The sequence below is a fragment of the Aethina tumida genome, chromosome 1, assembly GCF_024364675.1.
Source record: "Aethina tumida isolate Nest 87 chromosome 1, icAetTumi1.1, whole genome shotgun sequence".
NCBI lineage: Eukaryota > Metazoa > Arthropoda > Insecta > Coleoptera > Nitidulidae > Aethina > Aethina tumida.
The window spans coordinates 76,702,131-76,713,192 of NC_065435.1; the positions used below are offsets into that span (position 1 = coordinate 76,702,131).

The window sequence follows — 11,062 nt, forward strand, 5'->3', positions numbered from 1 at the left end:
AATATACTTACCAAAAAAATAAAAAGTATAATACATACTCAACAACACAACAATAATTCAACCATAAAAAATGATTCGAATATTTTGACCGTTGCAAACCGACAACACTGCACTTCAAAATGTTCAAGAAGCGCGAAATCAGCGCCTCACGACGCATGCGCTAGATAATGTTCCTTAGAGTGACCGATTCTGCAACTTTACCTTGTATTTATATCGTTATTCGTTAAAATGTCTTTAAATTTCTATATAATCAAATTAACTAAATTAATTTAGTCTATTTCCAACATTAGGCAATCACATAACATAATATTTAAATAATGAAATCTTTGATTTATAAATTATATTTATATAACAAAACTTACATTAGCTTAATAAAATATTAGCATCTAATAATAGATTTTTGAAAATTTTTGTTAAAATATAACGAAATAAGTTTTTAAAATAGTTTTACCTGTGGTTTAGGTCGGTGGTGACATCTGTGGCGCAGGTGCCGAAGCCCAATAACTATTCGGCCGCGTCTCAAATCGAAAGCCTCGATCGGTATCAACAAAGGACCAGCACCGCCTACTTGATTCATTTTGTGCCGGTCAGTGACACAAACTACGTGTAAATGGTGTGAGGAGCGTTTTATTCCTCCGCTGCTGTGTTTAATGTTATTTAATTGTTGTTTGTTTAATATTTTAGTAACGGCTAACCGGAACATTTATATAAAGGTAACGTTTTGTTTTCGAACGACCAAACGATGGGAGATTTGCAATGTTACACGGTGGATCGCGACAGGCGTTGCCTTTTGTAACAACATTAATTTTGACATATGCGTTTGTTTTGACGTCCATATAGATGTGCATTTTCTAAAATTTAAACAAAACCAAAGTGTACGCACTATCACGATTACCGTTTTGTTTACAGGCGAGATGTTTAAGTTTATAAAAGCAAAAGGGCCCCACCAAACGGCCGAACGACAAAAATTACAAAAAGAATTGTTCTCGTACAGAAGGGTGAGTAACTTAGACTTTTAATTTGTTTTAAAGTCGTTTTCATTATTTGCCTACATGAAGGTGGAGTTTTTGTGTTGCAACTGTGTATTATTATCTATTGTGTTGTATCATAAGTGATATACAAAACAAACATTGGACCAAATAGGTTAAACAGGTGGAATAAGGTGCAACAAACGCTTGACCCAATATTAAAATGTTTTTTTTTATTATTTGTACCAAAAGTTCAATTAAAGTGGGGTTATGTTTGTTTGTAAACACTTTTTTCACAAGTGTATTTTTGGAAAATTTCAAGACTAACAGTAAAAACGTAGTATTTATTGCAATTAAAAATATTATTACATATCTATTTTGATGGATTTAGTTTTTCTAGCAAAGCATAGAAGTATTAAGTATCACAACCTTTAACAAATGAATGATTCATAAAGTTTTTTAAAATTGTATCAATCACCTTCACTTGTATATTTATGTTACAGTTATTACAATAATTAATTTTTAATTAAACAATAATTTATTCCAGTTTAGTTTCGTATTTTTAGTAAGATTTTTGTTATTAAACAATGTTACTATTTTACTAGTTATTATTTTAATAAAAAATTGTAATCAAGATAAGTGTTATCAGGATCATAATTCTAGAAAAATATTGTATCTTCACTTAAGCATAAAATTTCATCTACAAAACGTTATGATTTATTGTATTTCTGAGTAATATAACGCAAAATAATAGAATTGCATTAGAGGAAGATAAGCAATATTGATTTTTAATTGAATCACCCTCGTGATAATCACAGTTAAAGATACATTATATCGTGCAAAATTATTAAATAAGCATCGAAAAAACTACTTGACATTATCACTTTGATAAAGACAACAAAAAAACATGTTCGCCCCAGCATCCGTTCGAGATCTATTTTTAATCGTAGCCCTGAACATTTCTGTCCACATGTCCTGACTCTATCAACAGACAGAACAATCAAAAACCGTATGCGCCCATTCGAATTGACCTTTTAAATGGATGTGGGCAGACCTATTTACTTTAATTGGCCTTCGTCTAACTATTTCGAACCTGGTTTTAAAGTCTTCCGGAAAATCATTTAGAAAACCGGAAATCGGATAGATAATTGTTTTACTGAGTGAATCATCGGAATTTTTTGTTTTTGGGAAAATTAATAAATAAATTTGTACATTTGTGCGACTATAATTTTTATAATTTGTAAACGATAACGTTATTTAAAGGTGATATGAAGTGCAAATATTGATTTATAAGTGCCAATTCTATTGTATAAATCATTAAAAATTACACACTCCAATCTGTTGTTTCCCTTAAATATTTACTTTTTATTTATAACAGTTACAATACAAAACCACAATTTTTATGTATTTAAAAATGTAACTAAAACCATAGTCGTGTTTCTAGAACTTTTTTTGAATCAATTATTTATCAAGAATATATGTTAATGGAAATTATGAAATGCAGACAGGTGGAAATTACGCATACTTGTTATCGTGTTAATTTATGTGTTATCACTGATTCAATATTGATCTTAGTATGAAACGCTTATAGATAATAATAATAATTATTAAAAAAATAGATGATATTGTCAATTAATGTGGACAAATTTCTAATTTTATCTGTTCGTCAGAGCTTAAAAATGCGTTTCAGGTAAATGTGAGTAGAGAAATAAAACAGGGGATGTAACTAAATTCGTTTGTTTGTCTGGCCTACTGACAAAATTTTTATCTGTCTTTCCTAAATGTTGATTTGGAATGTTTGAACACTAACAGATGACAAAACCTGATAAAATCCGTTTTACTCTATTTTTTTGTGCCAGATTCTTTTAAAATTACGTAACTGTTTTATAGTACCAGCAATTATTTTTCTATTAATAGCCACTATTAAGTGCCCAACATTTAATTACATAGCCGAAAATGCGTTAAAAACGTTTGGACTAATTTCATTGTTTGTCAACAACGCATAATTACCGGTTAATTATCGACATTTACGATTATTCTATATCGTACATACCAAAGAGAAGAGAACTAGGAAGCGTTTCGAGATGTAAACCGCATGAATTTTTCACAGAGTCGAATGACTAACCGATGTAACGGTAACTCGATGGAGTTTTTCGCCTCTTATTACCAATAGCAACATGATTCATCGAATATCGGGGATTCTGGTGTGACATGTGTACGATTTACGGCTTCTCAGGTGAAAGTAAATCGTCTTTTTGGAGGACCGTGAACTTGTCGCAAATTAAACGTAAAGTAAACATTTTCTTGTACTTTATAACGGTATCAGTTTCGTATTTATAATGCTTGTTCTATTAATTTGAATTGATTATAGATGTTAGTCGTATTCTCAACGCTTGGAGGTTTTAATTTTTGTAATTACTCGGTTTGTTTTTGTTTACTTTTATACTGTTGTTTGCTGGACGTTTACGATTCTAGTATTGTGGATAAGCTCAGGTTAATAATGGGTCATAAAATTGCGTTTATTTGCTGGAAACTGCACCATTATATAACGACTACATCACTGAACTGTTTGAAATCTATAAACGTAAAATTTTAGTGTCTTCAATTTCAATAACCCATTTAACAGTTTGTAACACAAAACGTCCTTGTCGAAATTCCACCTGGCATTATATCAAAAATCGTTTTTAATTGTTACTCTTCGATCCCGAACAAGAAGCTGGGCCAAACAATGAAGTTCAACGACCATTCATAATAAAACATTTTTTCAGACATTACAACATGGATTCCCGCACAAACCGACGGCGATGGCGTGGGACCCGTCGCTGCGTCTCCTGTGCATCGGTACGTCGACCGGCGCCGTCAAGGTGTTCGGCAAGCCGGGCGTCGAATTCTACGGCCAACATCCCAATCCAATAGCGGTCACACGCGTGATCTTTCTGCCCAACCAGGGCAGGGTGGTTACGCTCTGCGAGGACAATTCGCTGCACCTATGGGAGGTGAACAAGAGCTCGTTGGTCGAGGTCAAGTCCGAGGCACTGGAGGGCAAGCTGAAGAAGATCTCGACGATGTGTCTTGAGGCGGCCGGAAAATATTTGCTTTTGGGAACGGAGGGCGGCAACATTTACTTGTTGGACATCAAGACGTTCAGCATTTCCCCAGACATAATTTACCAAGACGTTGTGGTACAAAAGTAAGTACCATTAGTGATGAATTTTAGTGTTCTGTATGTTTTATTATCTGTTTTTTAGTGTTCCGGCAAACTACAAATTCTCGCGGGCTCCCGGGGCCGTTGAGGTCATCTTAGAGGAACCCGACCATCCGAACAACATCCTCATTGGTTACAACAGAGGGTTGGTCGTGCTGTGGGACCGTGCAGAAGCCAAATCGCTCAAAACCTTCGTCTCTAACCAACAATTGGAATCATTATGTTGGAGAAATTCTGACCAATTTGTTAGCTCACACATTGACGGTAACAAAATCAGAGTTAATGTTTGTATTTTGTGCACATTAAATTTAAATTATAGGCAGCTATTGTATTTGGAATTTGGATAAGCCGGACGAACCGATCGAACCGGTTACGACTTATGGGCCGTTCCCCTGTAAGGCGATACCTAAAGTGCTAATGACCGAACTAGACGACAGATCCTTGATTGCGTTTTCGGGAGGACTGCCACGTGCGAGCTACAGCGACAAATATACAGTTTCGGTGATACACGAAGATGGACAACATGTTGCCTTTGATTTCACTAGCAAGGTAACGAACTGAACAAATCGATTTTTGTCCTATCCCCCTTTCTTTAAAAAGATGCTTCGTTGTAAATACATATTTTATATTTTTCTCTCGTGTTAGATGTCGAGATCTAAAAGCGAGGATGAAGAGGATGTGTTAGGAAATAAGGTACAAAGGTTGGCGATGTATGTTTTATCTATTCTTAGATTTTTTTAAACGTTGTGTGTTTATGTGCCCGCCCTTCAACGCATGGGCCTAAAACTAACTCGTTAATTTCGTTTTACTTGCATGGTTTTTAGGTTGGCTGTTTTTGATGAATTTAAACCAACATTAACTTGTTTATTTTTTTATTATTTTTAGGTGACTTTTATTTAGGGCCCAAGTAACATAAATTATTTTTTTGTGGCGATATTAATGTAACAATTTAAAAAAATGTTTTTTAAAGCAATTTATAATTAATTAATATCCAATTTCAGAATCTATGACTTTATTGTTGATCTTATAAATTTATTGTGCATGATAGTGAAAATTCGAATATTCTATTTTAATGCATTATTTATATTGTCTCTTTCTTGTTAGTGAAACGAAAAATTGGAGTAATAGAACCAAAAGTGTTTTAGAAACGTCTAAAATATTCTTAAAGAATGATTTTATATAACTAAAATTTGATACAGTTGGCAGTTATATACTATTTTTCACATTTTAAATACTCATATACAATTCACATATATAAATCAGATTTAAATTTATTAAACCATCTTGTTCGTATCAACTAATTCAGTATTTTAAAAATAAATATATTAATCTGAAAGACATTTTATAAATCGTTCTTTTATGAAACGACTGCGTTATTTAATATGACAACTGTGCTACTTGGGTGGTTTTCGTTGATAAATCGACAAATATTCACTTGAACTGGGAAATATTTAATGCATTTTAGGGGTCAAATTAATAGATATATAGTTTTGTATAACAAAGTCTTGAGCATGAAAGTTACATGTGTTGTTTTTTTATTTAAGGTGATCGATTTTCTTATAATTAACGCTAAAACACGTGACCGCGACGCCGAATCCGATACGACTACCGAAGAGAACGGTCATACGAACGGCGTAACTGCGGAAGGTGAACCGGAATGCCTCCTCGTTCTCACCGAAGAAGAACTGGTGGCGATCGATTTGCAATGCGAGGACTGGAAAATGATGAGTCTTCCATATTTAGTATCGCTACACGCGTCAGCCGTCACGTGCAGCCAATACGTGTCTGGTGTGCCCGAGGATCTATGGGAGAAACTCAAGAACGCCGGCAAAGCCCAAACTAGCCATTTGTACTCGACGAGGGAGTGGCCTATAGACGGTGGTGAACTGTTGTGTTCGAAAGGTGCAAAACCTCGCAGGGAACTTCTATTGACCGGTCACGAGGATGGTACGGTCAGATTTTGGGACGCGGGCGGCGTTACGCTTACTCCCGTGTATAAGTTCAGTACTAAGGAATTCTTTTCCGGCGATGATTTAGACGGTAATACCCATTAAAATGTAATTTTGTTGTAATTTAAGTTATTTGTCTTGTATTTTCAGACGTGGCTTCCCCGGATGCGGACGATGATGAGTGGCCTCCGTTCCGCAAGATGGGCATCTTCGATCCATATTCGGATGATCCGAGACTCGCAATCAAACGTGTAGTTCTGTGTCCCCTTTCAGGCACGCTCATTGTCGCGGGCACAGCGGGCCAGGTTATCATAACAAAATTCGACACCGAAGTTCTGGAAGGCGAGTTGAAGAGCATCTCTATGAATATCGTCAATGATCGGGACGAGTTCGTGTGGAAGGGCCACAGCAAGTTGACGCCCAGATCCGGCGTCACACATCAACCCAGAGGATTCCAGGCTACGTCCATTCTGCAGTTGCATCCTCCGGCAGCTATTACCGCCTGCGTCCTGCAAGCGGATTGGGGCTTGGTTGCTGTTGGTACAGCACACGGTCTCGCACTTTTGGATTACATTAAAAACAAACCTGTTATGGTCAAGTGCACTTTAAATCCTAACGGTACGATCAAACGATCGCGTGGCAATAACATTTGTTTGATTGATTAACGTTTCAGATCTCACGGGTGCAGGAGACTCGCCGATCTCACGCCGGAAGTCGTTCAAAAAATCACTCAGAGAGTCCTTCCGCCGACTGAGGAAAGGTAGATCGCAACGCAGAACCGACAACAATAAAGAGGAGAAACAAAACGCTCCGGTGGTCCGAAAACCTGCACAACAAGACGAAACATTCACGCCGCTAGAAGCTAAACCTGTGGAACGGCAAATTGAAGCCAGGCCGGTCGACGATTCGATGGGATCGTTCGTGCGCTGCCTGTACTTCGCCCGCACCTTCCTTCTCAACATGCAGAACACGAATCCGACTTTGTGGGCGGGTACGAACAATGGTACAGTGTACGCATTCACCATAATGGTGCCGTCGACATCAAAACGCGAACAGGAGGACGTGCACTGCAATCTTGCGAAGGAGATACAGCTGAAGCACCGTGCACCCGTAATAGCTATTGCCGTGCTGGACGGTTCAAATAAACCGTTGCCCGAACCCCTGGAAGTGGAGAAGGGTGTTGCCTCGTTGCCGGACACGACCCAAGCCCACCGCGTTATCATTGCGTCCGAAGAACAGTTCAAGCTGTTCACGCTGCCTAATTTGAAGCCGCACAACAAGTATAAACTGACTGCACACGAAGGTAATTTGGTGTTATATTTTTTTATGTTTTTGCTAAATTTGAATTTTCTCAAGGATCGAGGGTAAGGAGGATGGCTTTCGCGAACTTCTCGACCAATAACATCGATACGAACCAGACGCACACCGAAATGGATTTGCTGTGTCTTACTAACTTAGGTGACTGTCTGGTATTGAGCATTCCAGATCTTAAGAGGCAATTAAACGCGGCGGCAGTTAAACGAGAGGACTTCACGTAAGGATTATTTGTTATTTATTATTTATAACATAAAGCTACCTTATTATTTTTAGTGGCATTTACTCGTTGGTGTTCACAAAAGACGCTGAAGCATTATACCTTCATTCTCCCTCAGAAATTCAAAGATTGTCTTTGTCGACGAAACGCGTAACATGCGCCAGATGTTATTTAGCTCTTCCCGAAGGTGCCAGAGAGGAAACCACGTCTGAAGCGGGCGAAAACGAAGATAACGACGCCCCTTTAGTGAACGGCAACAATGAAAGTAAAGAAGGCAGCGTCGCTGACAAGGTGAGCTAACTAACACTTAAGAACACTCCTCATAGTATTATGTGACAATGTTACTTAACGTGACGCGGTTTTTCCGTTTAAGACCGAAGAAAACGGAGCGGGTGACGAGACACCACACAACGTGACGGTGTCGAGCAGCGTCGGCGACATCACAATCGACAGTGTCAAGGATCACTTGGGCTCAGGTGAGGAGTTGAATAGGCGTATCAGCGGTCTGTGCGTTACGAAAACGGTCACGACAATCATCAGCAGCAGTACGGACGGTGCGGTCACATCGTCCAGTACCACGACGACAACGACGACGTCCCAGAACGAAGGCAGTAAGTGTGCTTGCGGGAACGGTGTTTGTCTGGTTAAATTTTTATGACGAAATTAGAAATTAAATAAGGATGAACTTTAGAACCAGACACACACTTGGGGCTTTTGTGGTCCAGTGTTCTCTCCTTTTAAGTTTGACACGTTTGCAAATAATTCGTGCTTAAAGGCAGCTTATTTCACTACAGAAAATTATGTAAAATTGAGATTTTTTTCATTTACTTCAAACAAGCATAGTTTTTGTTTTGTTTCTTTTTTTGTATTCATGTCTCAGTCAACTTTAAATTGTAAAATTGTACAAAAATTGTTGTGTTGGTGCTTTAAATGTTTTTTTGTTGTTGCTTTGTAGTCATAGAAAAAGTCGCTGACGGCCAAGGATGCTCTCTGGAGGTTAGAAAGTTTTTTTCAGATTCGTCTTAGTTCTGGTACTTGGATTATTAACTGCAACTAACAAACGTTAGGGTGCAACAAAATACAAAAAAAAATGCCATCAATAATGCGTGTTTTTCGATGTAATTACGATAATTTCTGTAATTGTGTTGCACCTTCTCGCTCGTTAATGGTAGCATAATTCTTTCAGCATGCATAATTTGCTGCTCGCTAACACAAAGATCAACGGTGTAACAAAAACCGGTTCGCGCTCAGAAAAAAGCGCCAATCTTAGAATTATATAATTTTATATAACCGGACGTTTAATATTTATAGTGCTGATTTAAATGTATATGTAACGATAGATTTATTTATAAACTACTAATCGCACGATATATTAAATAATTCTCACTTTAGTGATTTTGTTTACAGTTTATAACATTTTCGTTGTTTTTTCAGACTAGAAAAATCCAAGTGAGTGATATCCTGTTGAGGGCTCCGCTGGCACTGGCCGAAGACGATGCGGAAAACCAAGAGGCGTAATTCGAGAAGCAACAATAAATAACTATTTGCCATATCAGTGTGTTTCGTCGTTAACATTGATCATTTGCCACGACGACCGGAAAGTTGACACGTCCGTCGATTTACTATAAGTAATTTTTTATATAATCGAGCAATTGTTCGTCGTACGTTCCTGATTTTCGGTTTTCGTGGCTGTTTCGTTTATGTTTAGTACAAATTTCGTTTTTTGACTAATCGAACTCTTGCTTTTTTACTAATAGTATTTTAGGTGTACTTATTTTAATGTTAAGTATTTCGAGAGATTATACTAAAATGTAAGTGCTAAGGACGAAACACCGTTTTCTTAATTTAATACTTTTATATTACTTATCATTTATTCGAGTCCAACTTGGGACTGTCCGAGTTATTTATGAGTTAGCGTAAATTTTTGTATCAGTATTCGGCACTGCTTTATAGATACTTTTAATTTATTATCCTACCCTTAACGTATTTTAATACCCAAAAGAAAAGTAACGGCGGGGTAATTAAGTTAGAAATATGTTTTTTACTTTATTTCATATCTGTTATATAATATATATATAATCTTGTAAACCGGCCCATTTTTTTTTAATTACATGGTTTAAAATTGGTTGGTTTCAAAAACGAGCATTTGTTAAATGTTTTTCTTGAAAAAAAGATGATAATAAATACTAATGTGATGTTTATATTTTAATGGAGGATTTTAGAGAAAAAACAGCTTTTATATGGAAACATTGGTGGAGGTGAATGTATGAGTGAGATGAATGTGGTTTGCATAGGTTTTATGCAACTTCAAAATGGCCTTAACATTTATTTTTTCGTTATAATATTTTATATTCGTATTTTATTCACAATTTTATTAAAGATTATATTTATCATTCACATGACAGAAACATCACCATAGTGAATAAAAGTTTTATTGCTAAATATTTGTATATCACTCAATCCTCTCCTCTTTTCCCACGTACAATTCAGGTAAGTACTCATTAATTAATCACGATTCAATCAAAACTGCATTCATCATACTTCGAATAATAAAAATCCTAACGGCACGCCGAAATTACAGTTACAGGCGACATGTGTGTGCATTATATTAATAATTACAATTAGATATTTTGAATACGTATTGTCGTTTTGAAGTTATTAAAAATTGCGTTCGGCCGGGGAACGTGCTAAAATGCAAAAGTAATAGTTTACGTAATTATTGTAATTCTCTACGATTTAAAAGTGAAATTTTACCTGATTAAATTTTAATGCAGTTGTGATATGAATAAACAGGATTTATTTGTTACAAACGTAGTTAAACGATGATTAAAATTTAATTTGTGACTGATACAATTGTGAATTGTTTGGAGACGATTGTTCCACTATTTTCTTTGTCTGGATTGGTATAATTGGGCATTAATCATATACAACAAAATAATACACAAATAATAGATATAAATATTCATAAATATAATACATATTGACACTGAAATAGTAGGTATAAAATTTTATATGAAAATTAATGTAATTATTTACTATTATCAAAGAATAAATTTAATTTTTTTCTTTCATAATGATTAAATTAAAAAAATATTGAAAAATAGTAAATAAGGTATAAATATAAATATTTAAATATTATAAAATTGTTATTAATAAATTATAATAATCATTTTGTCAAAATATATTTGTTTTAGATTGTGCGGTGTTGTCAATTTTATAAATTCTTTAAAAATATTCTGTAGAAAATTGATATTGAAAATTATAATATATAATAACTATGTAGAGTCAAACCGCTTTAAAATAAAAATTTTATTTAAACGAAACTAAAAAACATTCAGAATTTTAAATATATGAAATTAAAAATTTAATTAATTTCAATTATATTTGAAAATTCTCCAATTTAAAG

At 35.4% G+C, this 11,062-nt stretch overlaps 1 protein-coding gene across 5 annotated transcripts; it reads left to right on the forward strand.

The window, feature by feature from the left end:
* The first annotated feature begins 565 nt into the window (after window positions 1-565).
* Window positions 566-10,098, forward strand: LOC109598247 (lethal(2) giant larvae protein homolog 1). 5 transcript variants are annotated; one of them, XM_020014117.2, is made up of 14 exons: window positions 566-713; window positions 910-998; window positions 3,737-4,158; window positions 4,217-4,437; window positions 4,493-4,722; window positions 4,819-4,866; window positions 5,718-6,213; window positions 6,273-6,740; window positions 6,796-7,425; window positions 7,479-7,656; window positions 7,713-7,947; window positions 8,030-8,267; window positions 8,612-8,652; window positions 9,091-10,098. In XM_020014117.2, exons 2-14 carry the CDS (start codon window positions 915-917, stop codon window positions 9,172-9,174), a joined length of 3,375 nt encoding a protein of 1,124 aa, XP_019869676.2. In that variant the 5' UTR covers window positions 566-713; window positions 910-914; the 3' UTR covers window positions 9,175-10,098. The 5 variants fall into 5 exon arrangements, with proteins under 5 accessions (XP_019869676.2, XP_049822276.1, XP_049822275.1 ...); XM_049966319.1 differs by lacking the exon at window positions 8,612-8,652 and having other exon boundaries at window positions 8,030-8,132; XM_049966318.1 differs by lacking the exon at window positions 8,612-8,652 and having other exon boundaries at window positions 567-713.
* The last annotated feature ends 964 nt before the right edge of the window (window positions 10,099-11,062 follow it).